This window comes from Camarhynchus parvulus, chromosome 7, assembly GCF_901933205.1.
Source record: "Camarhynchus parvulus chromosome 7, STF_HiC, whole genome shotgun sequence".
NCBI lineage: Eukaryota > Metazoa > Chordata > Aves > Passeriformes > Thraupidae > Camarhynchus > Camarhynchus parvulus.
This window is the reverse complement of record NC_044577.1, coordinates 15,471,140-15,496,338: the sequence shown is the minus strand read 5'-3', so window position 1 is coordinate 15,496,338 and position 25,199 is coordinate 15,471,140. Positions and strand designations below refer to the sequence as shown.

General features: G+C 43.3%; 2 protein-coding genes across 2 annotated transcripts in view; one reads left to right on the top strand and one right to left on the bottom strand.

Moving 5' to 3' along the window:
• PDE11A (phosphodiesterase 11A) overlaps positions 1–3,790 on the bottom strand; it is a 104,473-nt gene extending 100,683 nt beyond the window's left edge. The window contains exon 1 of the mRNA XM_030952414.1: positions 2,966–3,790. Within this exon, the coding sequence (XP_030808274.1) occupies positions 2,966–3,784 (819 nt within the window). The 5' untranslated portion in view covers positions 3,785–3,790. The remainder of the gene's footprint in view (positions 1–2,965) is intronic.
• A 5,296-nt stretch (positions 3,791–9,086) lies between these two features.
• RBM45 (RNA binding motif protein 45) lies at positions 9,087–24,230 on the top strand. The gene is made up of 10 exons (XM_030952672.1): positions 9,087–9,451; positions 10,668–10,790; positions 10,912–11,038; positions 12,718–12,828; positions 13,173–13,352; positions 14,247–14,376; positions 15,579–15,675; positions 15,998–16,164; positions 17,203–17,399; positions 21,172–24,230. The coding sequence occupies exons 1-9, from the start codon at positions 9,173–9,175 to the stop codon at positions 17,393–17,395; spliced, it is 1,407 nt and encodes a 468-aa protein (XP_030808532.1). The 5' UTR covers positions 9,087–9,172; the 3' UTR covers positions 17,396–17,399; positions 21,172–24,230.
• The last annotated feature ends 969 nt before the right edge of the window (positions 24,231–25,199 follow it).

Sequence of the window (25,199 nt, the reverse complement as noted above, 5' to 3'; positions counted from 1 at the left end):
GTGAGCCTCCAAAAGTTTATTCAGCCAAAGCTGAACTTCATAAATTAAACTACTGTGAGATCTTATATGGTCATTGTTTATTATTTTAAAAAGTGATTATTATACAGTCCTCAATATGTGATATTAATTCCAAACCTTGTATCTATGTATGTTTATTGAATTAAGAAAGATTGTTCACATAAGCAGATTTTGAAAGTCCCACTCAACAACACTAACAATCACCTGGATTGTGGAAAAGCCCCATCTAATAATATTTTGTTTGTATTTTTTCTTTTTAGAAGAATAAATGTGTAATTGAAATAGTATGCTGTCTCTGATAATGACACAAGCAGTCATTTACAAATACTCCCTGAAACAATCAGACTGATGGGCACAGGGGACTGGCAGCATGGAACACATTACAAGACATGACAGCATTTAATTGTAATGTTGATTGCACTGAAGTACCATTAATGTCAGTCATAGCTGACAGTACAAGCAGGCAACCCAATTTGTACTCAGTGGTAGAATTCCAAATGGTATTTGATCAGGCTCTGAGAAAACAGAGATGGTTGAATAAAAATAAATTTCCCAGTACAGTAAACCAACTAATTGATGATATGGAAGCATGTTTACCTATTTTAAATAAGTTTGTTAATTTAAAAAAGCAAGCAAAAGAAGTTTAAATTAATCTAGAAGTTCCTCTGACCTTGTGTAAAGCTTTTTCTTGCCAAACAATTAGCATCAGTGTAGAAACCCTCTTCAATGGACAAAAAAATGGTGCTCTTCTGTCACCCCTTTTCTTCAGCTCCACCTGACAGAGTTTCCTGGTGGTGCTGGCTTTTCATGTGACAGTTGATTAAGCACTTTCATCATCAGTGGCAGAAAATAATATTATCATATTTATTAATTTTTAAGTGCTCCGTTGTGAGCACCACAACGACCTGAAATGGAGCAGCTGTCACCTCTTCACGCACAGGTACCTGGGCTTTCACAGAGCTCTTTAGACCATTCAATTAGAAATGTCTCCTTTTGATGATGCACAATGGGTATATATCCTTGCCAAGTAAGAGAAGATAAACTGCACTGACTCAGAAACAAGACTGAAAGCAGGGCCCTGTTTTATTATCCAGCAAAACTTTTATTACAGTTGGAAGGTCTTAAGTTTCATTTGCACTAAAGTAAATCAAAGCAGCTCCACTGGAAGTAGGGAAGTTGCATTTAATGTAATTACAGGATGGACTTGGATTAGAACTTGCCCATCTACTGCAACTAATGTACTTATGGCTTAAAGATACAATGAACTGTATTATTTATAATATTTAAATTGATTTTGAATAAGAGCCAGACAAAAGTATTACATAAATAGCACTGGGAATGACAACTGGATGGATTGCTTTTCACTTTTCTCTGTGGATGAAACAGAAAATAAACTGTTCAAAGAAGCTGGACTTTTTCACAGGGAAGTGAACACAAAGTGAACAAACACTGGAAAGAAAACCTAAAAATAAAATAATATACGTCCCTAGGACTAGAAAGCAGTGCCCTTTCAGTGGCATTCTCACCTCCAAAAAAAGGGTGTCTGGAGCTATCCAGAGCTTAGAAGGACGGATCAAGTTCCTTCCTAGCCAAACTCACATATCCTTTATCTGTTTGGCAAGTTGAGAGTATTGAGAACATACTGCTTCACCTACAACAGCAGATATTCTGGGAATTGCGCAGTTCTACAAGTGAAAGTAACAAAATCAGATTGCAAGAAAAAGTGTATAATGCAGAAAAGGGAAAAAAAACAAAGGAAGAAAGCCAGTTGAATTTTTTTCAAAGGTGATCCAGTACTCATTTTAGTCTGAGCATTTTTACCATTCCCTTTGAAATCTGTGGGTTGGGAACTCCGTCAGTCTGGATCTGTGAGGTGCCTAGAATTTTTCAAATACTGTTTGACAAATAAATATTCAGCCCCAAATACATATATCCTGGTTCTTCTTCTGTATTTAAAAACCAAAAATAACCAAATCTTATTTTTCAAGGTTCTTTCTTGTAGTATGATGTAAAGCATCATCAGCTTTTTAATGTTTATTGGTTTTGTTATTATTGTAGATTAAAATAAGACACTGGACAATGTTTATTACTAAAATTATTCGAGACATACATCTCCCACCTTTCTCAAGCTTACCAAGATCCTAACTGAGAAAACGTGTCACTTTGTGGTTCTTCATTTCCTCAAGAACCTTCAATTGCTGATTGTGTCTTACACAAATAAACACTAGCAACAGACCCCCCGCCCCGAAAGAGAGGTAAATTTCAAGCCAGGAAACTGAAGCCTCTGCTCTACATTGACACATTCGGGCAAAGGCTCGTCTGTCTCTGCTGAAGCCAGGGGTTAATATCTGCCTTGAAGCCAGAACTACATTTTCACAATTCACACTGAAGCCTTCAAAGTAGTAAAACGTGGGGAAGGTCTTTGCTGGAGAATAACAGGACACTGGCTATATCATTACTAGGAATGCGTTTGAGAACACATACCGTGTGGGCTGAGTGGGCATATGCAAAGGTGAAAATATATGCTCTTTTAAAAGCAATGAGATTTTTTCAGCAGCCGAGAGCCGGGGATCATTGAGACAGAAATTTAATAATACCATCATTGGGACTGTCACGAGCATTTTTTTTAAACCTTTCTTCAGCCGGTTCCAAAACATGCTTTAGAAACACATGAAGCGCCTGTCGCTCCTGCGAAATCCAGAGCACTGCTGTGCCACTAGGGCCCCTTCAGCCCCATCGGCCACCCAGGCGGGGCTTCCCCTCCCGCTGTCCCCGGCGTCCCCCCGGCACTCGCCCCGCGCCCACCGCGCCATTCCCGGCCGGGCCACGCCGGGCGTGGCTGCGGGAGGGACGGAGGGACACCCGGGGGGAGGCAGGGCCAGGCCATGGGGGCTCCTTGGTCCGCGCCTCCGACGCCGCGGCCCGGGGGAGCCTGCCCGGCTCCTACCTGGTAGGCGTCGGGAATGTTGACCGTCTCTCCGTGCTCCGCCACGTAGCCGATGATGCCCTTGCCCCAGGGCACCTGCACCTCGTTGCTGTCCTCGGTGGAGCCGCAGGGCAGCAGCGGGGTGCCGGCGTGCACGTCGAAGAATTTGGACACCAAGGTCTTCTTGCCGGCGGAGGTCCCCTCCACGAGGAAGAGGGATCCCCGGTCCGCGTCCACCATGAGGCAGACGAAGATGAGGATCTTGTAGCTGAGGCTGGTGAGGTCCAGGTCATTGGAGATGTCCTTGACCAGTTCTAGGAAGAACTGTCGCTCGTTGTGCTCCTTGAGGTAGCGCTTGTAGTCCAGGGCGGTGGGGGGGTACTGGGGCAGGCTGACGCGGGACTCCAGCAGGGCGCTGAGGATGTGCGCGGTGGTGGGGGGCAAGGAGCTGGCCTTCCGCAGCAGCGCCCGCCGCCGCACGCTGCTCAGCGGCTCCTGCGCCCGGGCGTGCACATGCTCGTCGTAGGTGAGGTTGACGTGGATGGCTTTGGAGCGGGCGAAGCTCTTCCGCAGCTCCTTCTGGGACGCTCGGCGCTGCAGCCCCCCGGGGCCAGGACCGGGGCCGGGACCGCCAGGGCCGCCCGCGCTCCCCCAGCTGCCGCCGGGGCCGTCGCTGTTCCGCCGCTCCTCCGACGGGCCGCCGGCGGGGGCGGCGGGGACGGCAGGCGCTTTAGGGAGCGAGTTCTTCCTCTGCAGCCACTTCTCCACCAGCTCCGGGTGCCTCTCTAGGAAACTTTCCACCGCCGCCACGTCGAGGCCGGCATCGCCGGCGGCTGCCATGGTGCCGGCGGCGGGGGCGGCTCAGGCCGCGGGAGCTCCCGCGCTGGCCATGCCCCGCCGCCGCCGCCACGTGCTGCTGCTGCCGCCCCGACGGCCGCCTGGGGCACGGGGGATGCCGGCAGCCCCGGCGAGCGGCCGCTTCTGCCCCTTGCCCGGGCTCCTCCTCCGCGGTGCGCCTTCTCGCCTTCTGCTTTCCCCCGCGACCTCCTCTCCCTGCCCACCACTCTTTATTATTAGTCGCAGTAGTATTGGTATTTTTCTAGGGTTTTTTTGTGCTTCCCGGTTTTCAGCCTTTCTCCAGCTCTGACCTCGGGTTCCCGGTTCTGGGCCGCTCCCCTGCTGAGTCGGGCAGGCGGTGCCGCCGCGCCTCTGGAGATGCTCCGGGAGCGCTCGGGCAAACCCCTTCTGTCAAGTGCTGTCAATGCTGGCGGCGGCTCCTGCGTAAGCCAGCCGGCAGACCACTGAGAAGGAGGGAGGAGAGGACGCGTGAGCCGAGCGGGGGGGGGCAGGCGGGGAGGAGGGAGGGCTGGCGGGAGCGCTGGCAAACCCCGCTGCGCATGGGGGGGCACTGCCGCCCGCCTGGCAGCAGCCGCCTCGGCAGGGCGGGCGGGGCGCGCAGCGTCCCCCGGCGGGAGGACCCTCGGCAGTGGGGAGCTGTGCTAGGGAGTTTCATTCAGCAACATCGGGGGAAAGGGAGGGGCCTTTTGTCTGTGATGCTCGCTCGGGGAGGGGACGAACCGTGCCGCGGCTCCCGCCCGCGGTCCGCGGGAGAGGCAGCGGGAGGTAATAGAAGCGCTCCCGTTAAAGAGCTCTCATTTATACCATTGTCTGAGCAGCTTCAGTACTTCAGGTGACAAGCAGAAAAACGGAGCCCTTCCAAGAATCCTGAGTGAATTCCGTTTCTTGAATCACTGAGTTGATTTGCGGATGGCCTCACCCGTGCGGAGCCCCGAGTCAGCCCGGCGCGCACGGCTCCCGCGGGCTGTGAGGGGCACAGCGGGCTCTGCCCGTCCGGAGCCGCCCAGGGCTCTCTGCCGCAAGCCCCTGCTCCCCGGGGCGGCTCGGCGGGAGCGGGCGCGCCCAGGTGCTCCTGGGTGACCGCTCGGGCATCACCGGCTGCCAGACGGAAACCGACCGTATCCACCGCCGGCAGACGGACAAGGGTTATTTTTATGCGCACGTGGAGCATTTTTCATTGCTAAATCAATGCCTACGCATAAGCGATTGAAAAAACAAGTCATGGATCTTAACACGTGAAAATGTTTTTCATGCTCTCACCAAAGACTGAATGAAGGCGGCTTCAGAAATTCATGAATGGGAGTTCGGGTGGCTGGGAAAACACACGGGCAAATCTTCAACCGAACGAGATTCCGACCTGCCGGGGACCCTGTCCCTGCAGCTGCCCCTTACGGCGCGGGGTGCGGGCAGTGCTTGCAAGGAGAGGGAGCACTTTTGGGACACGTGTCGATAGCGCAGGCTGGTGCGTGGGTGTCAGGAAGGGAGGAAGGACTATGTATGTGTCCCGGAGGACGGCCGCGTCTCCCGTGGCAGTGGGGGTGACCCTCAGGGTCTCCGTGTAGATGCTTCGGCTTGAGCAGTTCGGAGGCAGTTTACGAAGCCACAGACAAAGGATTTCGGCTCCCAGTCTCGGTGCCCGCGCCCTTGCAGGCTCAGCAGCGGTTCCCTCGCCGCCGCGGGTCCCGGCCCGCTGTGGCGACAGGGCGCCGTGCTTGCCCCCCGCTCTCGGCGGGGTTTCACACAGCTCTCGGGCTCTCCCCGCCGCGCAGGGATGCTGCCGCAGGAGGACGGGCTCTTTCTCTCTCCATTGAGAAACCCCGCCGCCGCCGGCACACACCGGCAATAGGGCAGCGGGGACGGCGCGCAGGCGCGCGGGCAGCGGGGGCGGGGGGCGCAGCCCCGGCAGCAGCCCCTGGCGCTCGGGGGGCGGAGGAGGGAGCCGGGGGCCAGCCCGGCCCTGGGCGGTGCGCGGCGGCGGGGAAAGAGCGCTCCCGGCCGCCGCACCGTGCCCCGCCCGACTTGCGGAGGGCGCCCGGCTGCAGAACCCGCGGCGAGTGGGCTGCGGGGTGAGGGGGCGGGAAAGCGGGGAGGTCGGGGGACACGGTCTAGGGATTCGTCCCCGAGGTGCTCGCACCTCTGAAGAAGCGGAGCTTTTTCTTGCAGGTAGCTCGGGTATGACGAGGCAGCGCATCTCGGCGAGGGCAAGGCTCGGTGAGCGTTTCCGAGCGCGCTGCCGGAGCTGTGACGCACAGGGGTTTCGCGGGCGGCGGCGGGCGCAGCCCCTCGGGCTGGCTGAGCCGCCGCTGTCACAGCGCCGGGGCGGCCGCGCTGTCGGAGACCGCGCTCCCGAAGTCCCCGAGCCCCCCGGGCTGCCCCGAGCCCCCCGGGCTGCCCCGAGCGCGGGCTGCATTTGCGGTTTTGCAGCGCTGGCACAAACGCGCCACTTGCACAAAGAAATCGCGTGAGCTACTGGAGGCCAGCCCGGCGCGTAGCCCCAGCTCTCAAGCGAGGACCTTGGGTGCGAAATAATTATATGCAAATAATTTTTACCATCTCATTGCGGCAAGGTTTGGTTTGAGCACGCACACCAGTGTTTACTGCAAAATGGCTACTATGTAGCAGTTCTGTATGTAAACACTTAAAGCAACTTAGTGTTTCTGTAAGCCTAGGTATAAAAGGTCCTTCAAAGTCTTGCAGCATCTTTAGTTTCTTTTGCTGGGATTCTATACATAGGATTTGACTGCATCAAAAATCTGCATATTGACAATCTCTCAAATAGCAGTCGAGACTGAAGAAAGTAAAACTGCAGCTGTCTCCATTGCATGGAATACATAGTGAAAATTTTACTCTAACAGTTAACAGTAAAGAACTGTGGAACCTGAAGTTCGTGTAGAGATAAAATATGACAAAGATGATCACACTGGTTTGACTGCTCTGTAACTTGCACAGGCTTTGGACATGCTGTAAAAACCTGGATAAAACCTTCAGAAGCCTGGCCTGGTCTGCGTTGATGGATGTTAGTAGAAAACTGGGGTCTCTGTTCTGTCTGCAGGGCGAGTTAAAGAAGCGCAGTGTACACTGGGCTGCAGCCTCGTGTTGGATTGAGGTAGATCAGTTTCAGCCTTTTGTGGGAGGGCAAAAATAGGAAAATGGAATTTGTCAATGCCATGGGATTGTGCTGCTATTGTAATTTTATAGGTATGCTGCAGTGAGGTACAAGCATCTTACATCTGATGCATCTGAGGTATGATGCACTTTTTGTCAGCAGGGATGCACAATGCCAGCTCAGACAGCAGTGCAGGCTTTAGCCAATTGCATCTGGTTTCCTTGGGTACAATACAGATAAATGCTCTAAGATGCCCTAAAAGAATGACAAGGAGAAATGTCAATGCATTTCTCAGGTGCAATGTGTTTCTCTGCGGAAGGCAGTGGAATATCACTCCTCAAAATGCAATTGGGAAAACCACTTGAGAAAATTTTGTCATTTGGGGAGACACTTTCTTACTCTAAACAGTCTTTTTCAACAGAAGCCTGCTCTTGTACTGAAGACTACTGCAATACATGTAATGACATGTTTGCATTTCTCTTCTGTCCTCCAGAGCTGACTCTTCCCATTGTCTAAAGTGAATTTAGATACCAGTTTGTTTGCTTTCTTTTGAAAACTTGTACTAACATCTGTATGATTTGTTCACTACAATTTTACTGGGAAAAAATAGTTACTATATGCTGATGATGTATTGGAGGAAATCCCAGTATAAAGTGAATGTCACAAAACGTTTCCTAGAAATCATAGGGGAAAAAAAGCCACACAACTCTAAAGCACTTTAGTAACCAGAAAAAAATCCCACAAAAAACCACAAAAATAACAGGACACAGGACTGTGTATGTCATTAATAGCTTGATTAAATTAATATAATTTATATTCAAGTAATATAATCAAAACCAATGAACAGCACACAGAATACTTTCCCTTTTAGATGTTTCACTGTTTCTCAAGACTTTGTGAAAAGCTCAAGAAAAACCAATAGTCATAGCATACTAGTAAGGAATGGTATTTAGTCGAGCAACAACTGCAGCACACCACGATGCCAGTAGGGGGTAGTGACCAGCAAACAAAAACTAAAAGCTCTCCAGAATCAGGGATTAAAATCTGCCCATTGGCACTACAGTGTTCTGGGAAAGCTATAAACCTTCTGACGTGGTGTACTGGGTACTGGAAATCGTACCAATATTTTAATACAGGAATGAGGATTTTTGTTTCTGTGGAACTGTAGTTCGAATTCATCTGCAGTACAGCAAAGTCAACAGATGTGATAGTAAATCCTTGTAAGGCTATGATCCCTCTAAAGAAAAAGTTTTTTTTAATTTATGTATGTCCCCTCCAGCACTTCACCTTACTTATGTCACCTCTTAGTTTTGCATTTGTTTTTGTTTGGATCTGAGTAAGAAAATCCTGCAGCTTGTCCTGTTGTACAGCCAAATAAACCCCAAAGATTTGGTCCTGTCTTGTGCTTTCCATCTTTCCCAACAGTGTGGCACTGATAATATTCCTGAATAAAGAACATGATACTTTTTTCAACACAGCCCGTTTAGATCTATGCAACAAGTACCAAATGTTACCACGCTCTTCTACTTGACAACTGCATCTGCTTAAGTGACAGGGAGGGGGGATTTCTGAATATTTAATTTGCTTGTAAAAAAGAGCAGGCAGAACGCGCGCCGCCCGCCCTCCGTCCGTCCTTGCAAGCACCGCGGAGCCGCGTGGTGCGGTGCGGTGTGCGCGCTGCGGTGTGTGCGTGGTGCGGTAGGCGCGGTGCTGTGTGCGCGGGGCGGTGCGGTGTGCGTGGTGCGGTGCGGTGTGCGCGCTGCGGTGTGTGCGCGGTGCGGTAGGCGCGCTGCGGTGTGCGCAGGGCGGTGCGGTGTGCGCGCTGCGGTGTGCGCGCTGCGGTGTGTGCGCGGTGCGGTAGGCGCGGTGCGGTGTGCGCGGGGCGGTGCGGTGTGCGCGCTGCGGTGTGTGCGCGGTGCGGTAGGCGCGGTGCGGTGTGCGCGGTGCGGTGCGGTAGGCGCGCTGCGGTGTGTGCGTGGTGCGGTAGGCGCGGTGCTGTGTGCGCGGGGCGGTGCGGTGTGCGCGCTGCGGTGTGTGCGCGGTGCGGTAGGTGCGGTGCGGTGTGCGCAGGGCGGTGCGGTGTGCGCGCTGCGGTGTGTGCGCGGTGCGGTAGGCGCGGTGCGGTGTGCGCAGGGCGGTGCGGCGGAAGGGGCGGTGGAAGCGGCGGCGGAAGGGGCGGGCGCGCTGGATCGGCGGCGGAAAAGGCGCTGCTGCCCTTCCCTGCCGTAGCCCTGGAGAAGCCTGCGGTGCCCGGCGGCTCCGCCATGGAGGAGAGCAGCGGCATCCGCCTGTCGGCCGAGTGCCTGGACGAGCCGCCCAACAGCCGCGTCTTCGTGGTGCTGGGCAAGGACACGGGCGAGGCGCTGATCCGGGAGCGCTTCTCGCCCTTCGGAGACATCCAGAACATCTGGCTCCTGCGGGACAGGCGCACCAACGAGTCCCGCGGCATCGCCTTCATCAAGTTCGCCCGCAGCTCGCAGGCCTGCCGGGCCATGGAGGAGATGCACGGCCGCAGCCTGCTCCCCGACAGCAAGCCCATCAAGGTGCGGCCGGGGGCGGGCCGGGGGCTCGCAGGCCGGGCCGGGCCGGGCCGAGCGGGGCAGCGGGAGCCGCGGGCGGGGTGCAGGCCCGGGGAGCGGCCGCCTGGCCGCGCTGCCGAGGCGGGCCCCGCCCCTCCGGGCACAGCCAGCAGCGGCTCCCGTGAGGCCTGGCCGCCCCCTGAGTCCCACGGGCGGCCTGCGCTGGAGCAGGCCTGCGGAAAATGCCGCGCCCGGAAGTGAGGGCGTGTTCGTGACAAAGATTCTTTCCTATATTTTAAATGTTGGAAGCAGAATAGTTGACAATAAATAGAGCTGGTTTTCCCAGTATGTTTTATATTGGCTTTGTAGCTTGTGAACCCTTTTCAAAACTTTTTTTTTTAAATCTGTGGAACTGTTCTGTCAGCTTTTAGCTTCCTGATTTGCTTTCCTGTTCACCAAGTACTAAGAAAGTATGAGTGAGTTTGTATTGAGTCAGTGAAATCTTTTCTGATGAGCTTGCCATCAGAAGCCAAAAGATCTGAGTTTCACGCCCTTGCATGGCTACCAGAAAAATAAATTAAGAGCTCTGTGAAATCAATTGCTACTTTTGCATAGCAGGCTAGCTTTGAAAGTCTTTCTTACTTGGTTGTTTTGGTTTTGTTTCTTTTTGTTTGTTTTTGTTTGTGATTTACTCGGGCTTTTTTTCTTGGTTGTCTTCCGGTGTGCACTTCTGAGATAAATTTATTTCAATAACTAAAAACGATTTTAAGAGTAACAGATATGAGAAGCTGTGATCCTTCATAGAGCAGTAGACCTGTAAACTTTGGCCTAGCTTTGCACTGAGCTGCAGTAGTCCGGTTTTATTAAGCTGCTAGGCTTTCTTGTTTCCTTGCTTGCTTATTTGTTCCCACTACGGCTGTAATAGGCGTGTTACAATAATGCATTCTTTGCTACCTGACATGTCACCGGTGATGTTGACAGTGCTGCTGAATCAGCAGTGATATTTCTCACCAGTCCTCATTATCCCCAGTAAGGAACTTTTCCAGCTCCTGTCCTGTTTGGGATTTATTATATTTGTAGGTCTTTTATCACAGGTGGTCACAAGTGTTCTTTTTTCTCCATGCCAAGGAAGCTTATGTGAACAATAAATACAAAGACAGTTAAACTATTTCACTTGCTTGTTGATATGTGTCTTACACCCTTTTGCCAGTAATTGCTAACTATGTAATTATTTTGTTAGGTGTTTATTGCACAGTCAAGAGCTTCTGGAAGCCACCGAGATCTTGAAGATGAGGAGCTCACACGAATCTTTGTTATGATACCAAAAACCTACACGGAGGAGGATCTGCGGGAGAAGTTCAAGGTTCTGATTTGCTGTTGTTATTTTAAAATGCCTTTTTCTAAACTTATTAGAAGGGCATAACACATGGAAATTTTAATGGGTTTCAAATATGGGAAATTAATACGTTTTTTCATTGTTCTAGATGTATGGAGACATTGAATATTGCAGCATTATTAAAAACAAGACTACTGGAGAAAGTAAAGGTTTGGGCTATGTCAGGTACCTGAAACCATCGCAAGCTGCCCTAGCAATTGAGGAGTGTGATCGAAGTAAGAATCCAAGTGAATTCTTTAAGGGTTTTTTCCAATAAGTGTGCATCATCATAATACACCTATAATTTTTAGTTTTGTTTGCACCTAAATTATTCACGATGCAGAAACACGTTAAGACAAAGTTCTCTTGGAAATAAATAATAGTATTGTTAACATTCTTTGAGAACAATCAGCTGATAATGTTTTTTCAGGACCAGACTGCAAGTTGGATCAATGAGAAGTGTTTGGAAATGGACACAGAGTTTTCTTTTATGCATTATTATTGGTCTGTAGTGTAGGCTTCATACATAGGAAAATATTTTAATTTGTCCTTGCAAATAGCCAGTTTTAATAAAATATATTTGATATAAAATTAATAATAATATAAAATACATTTCATGATACATAGGGATTGTCATCACATTTATTTAAGGACAAATGCATGCTAACTGAAACAGGGGGAATAGTGCTTGTTTTTGTTTAGTGTCATGATTTATCTGTTACAGAACGAAAGACTTTGTATGCTTTATTTATTACCAGCCACTTGGTGAGGCACTGGAACAGGTTGCCCACAGAAGTTGTGGATGTCCCATCCCTGGAAGTGTTCCAGGCCAGTTGGATAAGGCTCTGAGTAACCTGGTGTAGTGTCCCTACCCAAGGCAGGGGGTTGGAACTTGGTGATCTGTAAGTTTCCTTCCAACCCAAACCATTCTGTGATTCTATAATTTGTCACTTATGCTCTAGTACCAAAAGTTAATGAATTTGAGTGAGGCTGGTGGCAAGATGTCCGGGGCTGGAAGCACAAGACTTTGGAGGAGAAGCAGAGGGAATTGGTTTTGCTCATCCAGGAGAAGAAAGGTTTTCCCAAAAGTGTAAGAGCTGTCCTCTAGTTCTACCTCCTGTTCAGTGTTGCTTAATCACAAGTATGGAACAGCTTGTGATGTGGGTGTGGTTATTTGTTGTTCTGATGTTTTTTATGGCTTTCTTTGGTTCTTTTTTCCTCAATGATGTGTGTGGTGGTTTTGGGTTGTATCTATCCTAAGTGGTTCTACAGAAATTATGTTTGTGCATAGGAATATGAGCCTGAGATTACTTTGCAGTAAAATTGTATTTCCTTTTTGCTGTGAGGTTAAAATGAAATTAGTTGGATAGCTTGAGTGTAATACCTCTTTCTTTCATAGAAACAAAACCTAGATCAGTGTAAAACATCCATAAACTACTGTTCTAGCACAGAAGTTCAGGTGATGGCTTCTGGAGCGTCTCAGAATCCTGTTAAGTATCACAGAATGGTTGAAGTTGGAAGGGAACTCTGGAGGTTATCTTGCTCAACCACTTGGCTCAGGCAGGGTCACCTGGGTACTGGTGGCCCAGGACCATGTCCAGGTGACTTTTGAATATTCCTATGTATGGAGACTCCATTGCCTTTCTGGGCAGCCTGTGCCAGTGCTCAGTCACTCTCATGGCCATTAGCCTCTGTCATGCTTAACTTGTAAGAGTAATTCAATTTGAAAGCTGTTAACTTTCATAAAATTATTTGGGCAGACTTCAAGAGTTATAATTTAGTTATTCCTCTAAAGCCAGCACTTACTGGGTTATCTGAATAATATGTTTCTAAATATGGAACTTGAAGAATGTGGGCCTGGTCAGATAACTGAGATGTGCTGAGGTATTGTTATCTGTGTGGTTGTTTCTTTCAGGCTACAGGGCCATTTTGGCTGAACCTAAAAATAAGTCATCTGAGTCTTTTGAACACGATTATTACAGTAATGTCATGAGACCAGAACTAAGAGGAAATACGCTTCCATTTTGTAAGTCACGGCTTTTTACACTAAAAATGATTTGTAGTCTCCAGTATGGTTACTAAGTGGTTAATAATGTGGTTTGGAGGAAGGGAAGCTGATGGAGGCTTAGGTCAACACTTAAATAGTAGATTGGATGTTGAAGTTACAAACTGGCCCGGAATTTCATCTCTCTACTTCTATGGCTTGCTTTGCTCTGGTTGCCCGGTTATTTTGTGACCTGCACTGGTGAAATCAATATGTGACCGTCAGCCTATTATTGACTTGGATTACTTTTAAAAGTCTGATATAACATAGGCATAAAATGAAGGCATGCAAGTATGATGACTCAGATTATTTTGTTGATTCTTGAGGTATGCAGCCAGAATTTTGTAGCTTTGAAAAAGCTGAGACCCGAATTCAAGAGCCAGTCTCGAAGCGCCTGTCGGTGGTGTCTCGACTCCCCTTTATTCAAGAGCAGCTGTTCGCCCTCTTCGATTTAGTTCCAGGTCTGGAATATTGTGATGTGCAGAGAGACCCTCATACCAATAGTGGTAAGTAAAAGTACAAAAAGGTTTTTGTCTTTTTTTCTCTGAAGGGAATCCCTTGTAATTATGCTTAATGAATTTGCACTACAAAATACAGTATATATGTTGGAAACAGGCGGTGGTTGCTGCTATCACTGCATACACCCAAAAATTCAGTTTTGTTTGAACCCCTGTTTACACATAGCCCTTAAGGGCTTATACCTTCACTTTCATGTGATAAAAACTCAAGAAGGATGGAGTCAAAGTCCTGCTAAGTGGGTTTTGGTCAAATTAATAGTTTGAGGCAGAATAAATGAAGAAGTTTCAGAAATTGTTAGACATTAGAATAAAATGTTCTCTAAACAGATCTTTGGAATTTTTTATTCTGAAATGTGTGCATGTGTAGAAGTTGACATAGGTAAATGGGGATTAAATAATTCTAAAATGGATCATGTTTTCTACTGAAAGGTTGTTTGGTTTTAGTCTTGTTTTACTGCTGCTGAGACAAACAGGGAAGTGATCTCTTCTCCAAGATACTTGAAATGTAAATGGTTCAGAAAGTTATATTTTGACTTTACAGTTCTTGAAATTCACTGTTGATGGGATAATTGAATTTTTAAATAAAATTATGTATCCTTTTGTTACTAGTTCTGGAGTAGTGAGGAAGATGTCTTCATTTGTGTGGTTTTACTGTCAGCTTTTCAAGCTAGCATAAATACAGCTCATCTGTCACTAGTAAATTTCAGTGAAGCTTCCTTCATAAATAAAAGTGATGAAGTAATAATGATGTGTGCTAAAATGACTTAAGAATTTTGTGTCATCCATGACTGATGTGCAGTTTAAATATATTGCTTATGTGAGTGTAGTTTGTTCTGAGGAGTTCCATGTTTCCTGCTGACGCTGTATGCACGGTGCTTGCAGGGTACGCTGTGATTCAGTACAGCACTGCTGCCTCAGCTATATATGCCAAGTACAAACTACATGGGTTTGAGTATCCTCCTGGAAATCGACTAACTGTCATTTTCCTAGAAGATGGGAATGACAGCTCAGAGTAAGTACAATTTACAAAGTTGGAAGTTATATTCTGGAGAGCAAAATATAAAACAACCACATTAACATAAGATGTAACATCAGTATCACTGTGAGCTTGTGCCATGCTTGCCGGTAGTAGTTTCTGAAACTGTTCAGTTTGGGGTTTTCTTCTTGAGTGGTTTAGAACAAGCCTTTTGAAACTTCGTAGTCTTGGTAGATTAAGAAAATATTGAAATACATATTCTTAAGGTACTATCTAAGAATCTAGGATTTGGCAAAAATCTGTCAGTATATCTGTAACATGTAACAAGGCTGGAATGTATTTTTGATGAGGTTTATGAATTAGAACTAGATTTATGTACTTCATCTCTTGGTTGTGTTTACAGTAGGGCAAGTAGTAGTTTTGTGAAGCACCTATGTAGAGTAAAACTTCTGGGTGCTGAGGATCTGATATCGGCACAGTATGGGGAATCCTCAGGTGTTTGACCATCTCTGGCTTCTTCCTGTGTTTTAAATGCCCAGTACAAGGTGGAGCAGCTTAAGTAATATCCTGCAGTGAGTGTTTTGCCTTAGTTTCATCCTAAAGCAGTCTAGTTCATGTCAAACCTGTTCTGGGAGATTAAGACAGTAAGGAGGGACAGTGGAGTGATTCACTTCAGAAGTGTGTGGCTGATCTGACATTGCAATCTTCATTCTTTAATAATTCCTACATGGTCTTGCAACACAGGCTGTGTATCTATGCAAAAAGAGCAATTGCTTTTTCTTACTCTGAAACAGAACAAAGAAAAATCACTGGAAAATGAGAGCTGGAAGTAAACTTTCTATGGTAATATTTTGATCTTTGAACTGAATCTGTGTGTTCTTTATGAAAACACATGGAAATTTTTTTGTCTGTTTTGCTTTTTAGGCCTGCCTCGCAAAATGTAGTGGGCTCTTGTAGAGATAATTTAATCTTTTTTTTTTTTCCCTAGAGTGTTAAAAGCCCCAAAGAGTAGTTTTGTGTATCTCCAAGTGGTAATGAATGAATGTTTTCAGTGAGTTGCAGCTAGTGTGAAGGCTTTCATATCTCCCCGTAGGCTGCCTGTCTTGATTTTCATTATTGACAAGACATTACAGATTTCTAGAGATACTCTGATGTGTATTAAAACTTACTTTTTCTTGCTAAATTTAAGATTACTTAGCTCTTTCTTTAAAGGAGTTTGTTGTCACTTCTGCTTGCAGCCTTATCAGGAAGATGGCAACGCAGCTGGTGACAGCGCAGGTGTCGTCAGCGCTGCGCGGTAACAGCGCCATGGTTCAGCAGTACAGGACGCCTCCTGTAAGTTCCGATCATGGACGCCGTTGGTATGCTTCTGAATTGTTGTAAGAAACCTCACATATGCCAATAAAGAGCACTGCTCACTTGCTTCTGCAAACTGTTCTATGTGCTGCATCTTTATTCCCTAAAAACGTGTCTGACCTTGCTTGAATTTGTTGTCCAGTTTAATGAAATAACTAAAGTAAATAAAGTAATGAAGATTAGAACTCACAGAGCCTATTTATGTCCTGTAATGGAACAAAAATGGTAAGAAAGGTAAAATTACTTCCTCTGCCCCCCACCACCAGTTAACTTACACTTGCATTTTTTTCCCTTGTTTCAGCAAGCATTTGGAGGAGCTTCTGCCCCACAGTTGCTGCAGCCCCAAACAGATGCCATACTTCCACCACCCACAAAAAAAGTTCCACCTGACACTTCTGTGAAGGAAAGGCTTTTCATACTTTTTCATCCCCATCCTTTACCAGTAAATGTACTGGAGGATGTGTTCTGGTAAGACTCTGTCTACAAATAAGTGTTCCCTAACAAAAAGGAAACAAACTGTGAAATATTGAAAGTAAATCTTGAAAATAAAAAAGAGGGCCTGAAAACTCTTTCCAGAAAAGGCAGTGCACAGCGACTGTGAAGTCATAAGTGAACAGTAGTAACAGTTACTTTTTGAAAGATGTGTGTAATGGGGTTCATGTTGAAGCACATCTGCAGTATCATCAGTATAGCAACTTTATTATCAATTTACTTAATCTGAAGTAAAATATCTAGTCTTCTGATGTAGATTTTTAACCAAAAAATGTAGTACTTCCAGTTGCTATTTCCTTATTCATTTTACATTTTCTTTTACTTATTTTTGTTAGGCATTTAACTATTTTGATAAATTTCCACAGTAACCTAGGGGGAGCAAGTGTAGGGTGTTGGTCTTGACACTTCAGTATAACTTCTGTAAGAAACAAGCAGACAATTTTTAAAAAATATTTACAGATCTGTTTAAGAATCTCCTGAGTACTCTATTTTTCCTAAAAAATAGAAAAAAAACCCACCTCTATTTTTCCCTGAAGCTGCAGTGCTTGCTTTCTGAGTCATTTCAGTGACACCTTTTCAAAGATAAAATCACAACTGAACAAGTTCATTTAAGTGAGATGCAGATTTAACTTCTAAATTATCTGCCAGCTTGGGTGTGTATGTCTTACTTTTGGTTGGTTTGGGGCTTTTTCTTGTTTTGTTTTTTTGTGGGGTGTTTTGAGTGCCATTTAGTGTTTGGGGACTGTAGTATTGATCAGCTTTACATATTCTTGTAAATAAGAGAGAGATCACTGATATTTGTGGCTCTCTTGTAGTATTTCATAGAAAACATCTGTAAACTTTTGGTGTTCATTTGTACTTCTGCCCCTAATTCAAGAGAGGGGAATATGCAAATTGAGAACATGGATATAAAAATCCTGGTTTTGCAGTTAACAAATTATATGTGCTTTAGACTGGAAATTTTTTTGCAGGAAAATCTGTAAATGACCTTTTATTTTTTTTCTCCTCCCCCAGTCGTTTTGGACAATTGATAAGCGTTTATCTTGTGGCTGGAAAAAATGTGGCCTATGCAAAATTTGCAGACAGAGCAAGTGCCAGTGAGGCCATAACTGCATTGCATGGCAAGATTGTGAATGGTGTGAGGCTGAAGGTGAGGCTGGCAGACTCACCCTCCGAGGAGCCCAACAAGCGCCAGAGAACTTACTGAGCAGGTGAGTACCCCCACCCAGCTGGGCTCTTCCTTACCCTGGAGTCAGCTACCTCACACAGGGACACGCTAAGAGTTTGGAGTTAGATACAAACATAGAATGAGAAACTCTAAATCTATTCTTAGCTAGCAAACTGAAAGAGAATTTTTGATATATCTGTGTGTGCATACACACACACGTGTATGTATATGTATGCATATTACTTTAGTTATATATATATATAGAATATATATTAAATATATAACTTTAGTTATATATATTATATATATTCCATATATATATAGTTTTTAATATATCTCTGTGTGTATACACACACATATATATATCTATATATATGGGTGTGTGTATGCTTATATATATATGCACGTGCACTTTATTTTATAAAAATCAATTTTTATAATTCTTGGAAAAAAGGTGAACCAGTTGATAAAAATCAATCTGGATGTTCATAGAAATATCACTTTTGTACTTGGGAGAACCAGTTGACGTTGAAAAGAGTATACAAAAAATAAACAGTGAAACAGACATAAGCTTGTGTGTGTCTTTTTTTCATTACTATCATATGCCCTCAGTGGCATTGGTTAAAGATGAAAAGTTGAGCCTTTGAAGGGCAGAGGGGTGACAGGGTAAATAAAAATGGATGGGGGGGACAGGTAAGATTGTCAGATGAAACCAAAGGTTTGGGATATTTGGGTCTCAGAAATGAGGTGTAGCTGAAATATGTGATAGTAGAAAAAATAAAGCAGAGCCTGTGGTGAAGGAATTGAGATAGGTGTTTGAGAACTTAATTATTTTATGCTTATGGCCTGTGAAAGCTAGCTAAACTCCTAGAGATGTTTTATATCTTACTGCCTTCAGGTACCAAAATTCAGTTGTTCTTTTAAAACATTGCCTTGCTTCAAATGATATTGACTTCCATCACATGTTTGAATTATTTTTATTCTTTTCAGCATTAGGACTAGTGCCAAAGATTAATATAGTTGGGGGAGAAAAGCCTAAGTGGGGGAGAAAAGCCTAAGACATTTTTTTAACAAAATAACTCTCAAATATTACTATAGTTTCCAGATATTTCCAATACCATCCTGTCTTCCTAGGGGATATGAGGTTTTGATTTAACTAATTCAGAAAATATGACATGACTGTCTTTGCATCAGTATTTCCCCTCTAAGCTTCACTCTTTGTACCTTTCTTTGTATAGATGTTCTTTGTGATCACAGAGTTGCAAAGACCAAAAAAAGCTTTTGCCCAAAGTGTTCTTTTTCTCCTTTTCTTCTAAGGACCTCCCAGCTGCTTTTTTGATAAGCAGCAGATACTTAACATGGCCTTAGTTTTTGTACACAGCTTTTGTTTTAATAAGTTGGATTTCTGGGCATTCTTTTTCTTCATGGAATTATAGCTAAAACTTAATTGAAACTTTTTTTTTAAATCAGCAGCTCCGATGAATGCAATTTTAAGTAACTTGTACCCATACTCTTATCTTCGTACAACATTTTGTTTGTTTTTAATGTGACTTTTGCTTTCAGCAATAAAAGCCCAGCCTCCGTGTCCCTACAAGAATAACTATGAGTGAAGGGTAATATAATATCAGGTCTTTTCACTCGAGAAGTGTAAATACAACATGCATCCAAAATTAGAAAAATTATTTATCCCCATTTTTTCTGTACACCAGACTCCTGATTCCAAGTTTCTTAGCAGGTTGTCTTGGCATCTATCTCTTTTCAGGATAGACAGACAGAATTACTTTTTCATTTGTCCTTTAGTTGGCTTCTCAAATTCAGATGAAGGGGTACCTAAAAGGAAAGATTGCCTTTCAAAAAGGCTTACCCATATAAGTGATTTTCCCACTGCCTGACTTGGCACTGGACTGACTGACAAGCTTTGCAGCAATTTGGAGGCTTATATTTTGCTTTTGATTAAAGTGTTAAATTGTGCATGTGAAGACAGATGCAATTCTCCCTACCTCTGAAATAGTTGTGGGGTTTTTTAAAGATGTGAGAATACTAACTTTTCTCATTTTGAGTTTTAGCTGTAGGAAATAACCTTCCTAGCTAAAACTTCTGTGAGTTTTCACTTAAGGAAATCATTGCCTCTTAACAAAAAAATCGTTTCTAAAGTGCTGTTGTACTGCTTGCCTATTGTCTCCAACAAAGTGACTGGATTTCTGAAATAGTCTTTTCTATACAAATTTTTCTGATGAAAATTCAGAAGACCTGTGAATTCTAGAATCTTTGTGAAAATAAATGTCATTCAATGTAATAATTAAGTAAAATATTTTTTAACACATATGAAGTTTTGCCCCAACTCCTCCTTATGCAAACAGCCTTTTTAAAAATACAATTTACAAAATTGTTTTTTAAAAAAGGTTTTATGGTAACAGTATGCTACTCATAATGCTTTTGCAATGCAAACTTCTGATTATAAGAACTTTCTGTTACCTTGCAACAAACTTAGTTTATCAGGCAAATTTGAATACACATCTATTAATATTCTGAACTAATTCACCTAATGAATTTTACAGGCTCTGGTTCTCCTACAACTCAATGAAAATTAATTTGTTTATGTGAATAGTTAAAAGTAGCAGAGAAAATATGGAAATACAGACTAGTAGAGTTCTCTTCACCACTTTAAGTTCTAATGTAAGTTTTTTGGGATGTGGGGTTACTCCCTTTTATGCTAAGCAAGTATTTATGGCTGAAATAATCACTTCAAACTATCTTGTTTTACATCAGTGTAGGCTTGAGAAGATAACTACAGTGATTACTTCTAGGCAGTTGCTAAAAGCAGATCTTTCTTAAAAATCTTGCTGTTGAGCAGCTTGTGCTCTCAGCTCAGGGCTTTGTGTTACTTGGAGTATTTTGTGAAAAGCTCACTGCAGTGTCTGATGCCAGTTACACACACGGTGTCATTCAAAAATAGAAGAGGAAGGGAAGAATTTGCTATCTGTCAGAAGAATGCCTTGTGGCATTCCAATTAATCTCTTCATTGCTACCTAGTAGTTCTATTTAAATACCACCCCCACCTTGGAACCCCCCCCCAACTACTAAGCAAGAGACCCACAAGCAAACAAAACTAAAACCCCAAATCCACCCAAAATGTCTGTCATAAAACTTTAATAGTCCTTAGAAAGCAGAGTTTCTAATCAGCTTTGTGTAACAAATGCCAGACACAGATATGTGGAGCAAAGTTCTGTAGCTTTTGATACTCACTGCTGATTGACTTCAACCCACAGAAAATGGATTCATTGCATTTTTCCCATGCTGAAAAATCTTGGGTGTTTTTAATAATTATTTAGTTACTGATTAAGTTGGAAAAAATTTTTTTTTCTATTATAAAATACTTGGTTATTTTTGTCTTTCTTTATTCTTGTCTGGAAGAAGTACTGCATCACTGATTTCATTTGCATTCATTTTTTTGACTTAAGCCTTTATTGAAATCCTGATGTTAGTATGTATATATTTTAATGATTTACTGCTCTGCGAAAATGATTTAAAAGGTAATTGTAGCATAGTTGTGATAAGCATTGAAAAAAATAGCTGTATTTTGTATTAACAGTATACTGCAGAAAAAATGGTGGCTTTTACACACAGCTCAGAGAAAGAGGCACTTCCTTAAAAGTTAAAGAAGCATGCTTAAAACTTTAGTATTATTCTTCTAAAGATATTGAAAGCCTTATTTATATGCTGTTGTAATGATTATATTTTATACTATATACTTTGAAATAAAAATAGGTATGTTGCTTTTTGATACTATTTTTGTGCTTGTGTTTTTTCTACAGAAACTAAGTAATGACATGACCCTCAGCTAGCTGACTGACTGACTGAAAACGTGACTAGACATGGTTCCTGTGGACAGTGACAGCTTTTTTCAGTGACAACTTTTTATTTGTTAATTGTTACTTAGTTGATCTCTCTATGATCCTTTTTCTTTCTGAATATGCAGACATGCAGTTTTGAAAATTCTGTAGGCGTTAAAAACTGTAAACTGGTGGTTGTTCTTGTAATAGTATATAACCTTGTATTACAGAAATAGCTCTTGTTTTTACCTGAATCCTTCCTATAAGATGGAAATTACAATGATGGAGGAAATAAAGGAGCCAGCATTTTCTGACTTGAGTGGTTAATTGATAATGATTCAGATTCTGTTAAAATAGAAGACATCTCTCATGATCTAAATTGCATTGAAAAGGGAAGTACAGTAGTTAATTCAAAGAAAATAAAGCAACTTTAACAATGCCAGCAGACATGACAGTATTCATCTAGATTTAAGAAAATTGCTGTAATCAAGAAAATAATTAAAGTACATTCTTAAATATTTTGTTGGTAGAATCGGCCTCTTGATGAGTCTCCTGTGCCAAAATCCCCAGCTTAGTGGGGTGGATGCCTGTGTCTTTAGGGGGTATAAACATCCCTAGGAGGGTAAACACTCAAAAATTGAGTAACTGGTGGTGGTGTTTGGCCATCCAAGATGGGAAGAAGAATCATGTTGGAATGGTCTTAATGGTTGCTTGAGGGAGCATTCAACACACACAGAGGGTTGGAAGATATCCTTTACAGCTTGATGTTACAAATTAGAACAATGCCATTTTCTAGTTGTTCTCAATCTTGTTTTTATTACTACATGTCTCTGGGAACAGTGGGCTATGACATCCCTGGGCATGGAAGGTCAGTGCTCTGTGTGCAGTCTTGCTTTGGGCTATGGAGCTCCCTTGCCAGCTTGTTCAGTCAGGTCTGCAGCTGAACAGAGTTAGGCTGGAGCTCAAAAAAACCTTCTTCCCACTTTCATTTCTAAGGGTTCAAGACACTGCTTGTAGAGTTTGGTTTTCAGGTGTCTCCCTTTAAGTCACTGCTGAATCAGGCTATCAAGTGACTTGCATGGAGTCAGTTTTAGTATTCGGGTAAAGGTTTTTAGACGGTACTTAGAATAAAATCATTATTGCTCTCAGAGTTCAGTGTATTTCCTGAAAACATTAATGATCTATTCTTTGGCAGTTTGTGTAAATACATTTGATTGGATATGACACCATCACTCCTTGTTTAATTGTTACATAGCACTGCTGATAAGTGGCAGACTGCTTTACTAGCTCCTTGCACTGGTAAGTAAAAGCTCTGTGTGCTGTCAGAGTGAGCCTTAGGTTCCTGTACTGGAAAAAACCTGTGTCACTCATAATTCCCTTTGATGCTAGTGAGTGAATTGACCAGAACTGTCTGAGGTTTCTGGTGTGTTATTTTGCAGTATCAGTGCTTTGATGCTGACAAGTAGAAGTTTGTGTGCTTACCTATAAGTGACTTAGATTTCAGCTGTGTTCATCAGCCATAGTTTCTGTTGGTGTTGAACAAGACTTCTGTACCTTTGAAAATGAGATAATCGAGATTTCACAAATCACACTAAATTATGTCCAGTAGAAATCATTATATGTTTATAAAAAGTAAGAAATAAAGATTGATATAAGACTTTGATTTAATCTATTTTATACATCTGCCTGCTCCCACACCTGAATTCTTTTATTAGGAATTTTTCTTCAAATTCTGCAGATCTTGGGAAGGTCCAATGTTAACATGCAATATCTAATACACAATATCTGCAGGACTTTATTAAGACTGAAGAGTTAACTGCTGATAAGATCCTACTCTATATTTAGAGAAAGTGTTTACAAATTCTGAGCTTGGGAGTACAGAAGTTTCACTGGGAATTCTTCCAGCTCTTCTGGCCAAGTTCTGTCTTTGGAAAGTGCTACTGAGTAAATTTTTCAGATGCCATTTTAAAAGATACAGGGCAATGTTAACAGAGCAAAGTATGTGGACATCAGAACTATTGAAAATGAAAATATATATGCAAGAAATATTTTCTAAACTTGAAATTATAAGCAGCTTCACATATAAAATTGCAAGATTGCTGAAAGTTAAGTATTGGAATGCTGATTTATCTTCATGCTGGGCACACTAAATCCCCTTTCTTATATGTCTGTTATAGCTAAGGATAGCAGGAGGGAAGTCATGTTTAATCAGCAAAACAAAATCAAAGGCAATGACATGTGAATACATGTAGTGCATGTTTTGACCCACTGATATTTTTAAATTTTAATCAAGTCCACAAAATTCACTTCTATTCTGAATTCACTTCTTACAATAATGCCGGGGACATTAAAATTTGCTGCCTTTTTTCTATATGGTAGCATACCAACTAAGCTACTTAAAATTATGGCCAGAAGTTTAGACATGGGTTATCCATAAACAGCTATGACTGAGTTTTACCCTTTGCCTGTTTAAAGGCCAAGGATGCAAAAATGGCCTCGATGCCCATATATAACAGCATTCTTGGCATTTTATCCTGGAGACCCTCTGAAACTCTTTGAAGCTGTTGCTTTGGAAAAATAAATTATTTAGGTAGTTCTCAGAGAGTGCAGAGGAAATTGTACCACTGTGACCCTTTTAAAGCTATTCTAGTGGAGTTACTAAGGAAAAGTCCTTTAAATACTGAAGCTTGAAAGAACTGAGTCTAGAATAGAAAGTAGAGAGCTGGTAATAGCCAGCAGGGTTATAAGGATTGTAGTTACAACACTTCCAACCAGATATTTTTTTCTCTGTTGTTTAAAATGTAAAGCTCAAAGTGTTTAAACTGCTTTGGTTTTGCAACTCTGTGCAGTAAAGAAACCATGCATTATGCTGAAAATGAGTAGTGGGACTGCTAACCACTGCCAAAATCAAGTATGAAACAAACTTTGTGTTATCTTCGAGTGGATATAGTTAACTATATTATCAACCATACAGAATTTGTTTATGTGAGATTGAACCACTCCAGCTAATTTATCATGTTTGTCTTCAGAGATTCTTGGAGTTCCGACAAACTGCATTTCAGGTTTGTTTTTCTGGTTTCTTTCATTTAATAGGGATATTCTAAATAGAACTCTGATTTAATAACACTGTATGAAATTTTTTTTCCCAGCTGTTGTTTTAAACTCTCTGCCTGATGTTTTACTGAGTCTTCCCAAAGTCGTGTGTGATAAAAACCAGCACGTGATTGCTTCCTGTCAGCCTCCTGTGTCTCCTTGGAGGTTTTATAGATCAAAAGACAATCCTTTCTCAGTCTGCTCTGTAGCTAGAATTATCTCCTCACACAGATGCACTCCCATACCTCTGCATATATTTTTTCAGTTGCATACATGCATTTTCTAGTTTCACATTATCATAGAAAGGAACTGGAACTGTACACAGCACTCAAGTGCAAAGACATTTATGCAGGGTTGTAATGAGCTTTCCTACTTTGTTTTTTTGCTGCTTTTGAAGCAATTTCTAACACTGTTTGCCTTTTAGACTACTGCTGAGTAGCAAACCAATGTTTGCAGAAAACTACTCACAATGACTCCAAGTAATGAAGGCTAATTTATAGCCCATTATTATGTAAGTTTAGTTACAGTTATTTTCATTACTTTCATTATTTTCCTTATATTCATTAGGGTTGTTTACATTAGTTCCTAGTTATTGACAGACTTTCAGCCACTATCTCATTGCCCTATTGCTCACTATTGTCAGATCTTTCTACACCTGCTCAGAGTCAGTTTTCATTTTGCCTACCATGGGTAATTTTGCATCATCAGGAAACTGATCTCACACAAATAATTTTAGGCTATTTAGGTGAAACAGTGCTCATCTAACCAATTCAGCCCTGAAGAAGGCTCAAAGAAGAAAGTAAATAATATGTTGGGGTGGTCAGTATCTGTCAAAAAAGGGGATGTTGATCTGGTTACTGGATCCTACTGGCAGCTGTGCTTTCTGATTCCTGGAGACGGCTCTTCACTCCTGTGGC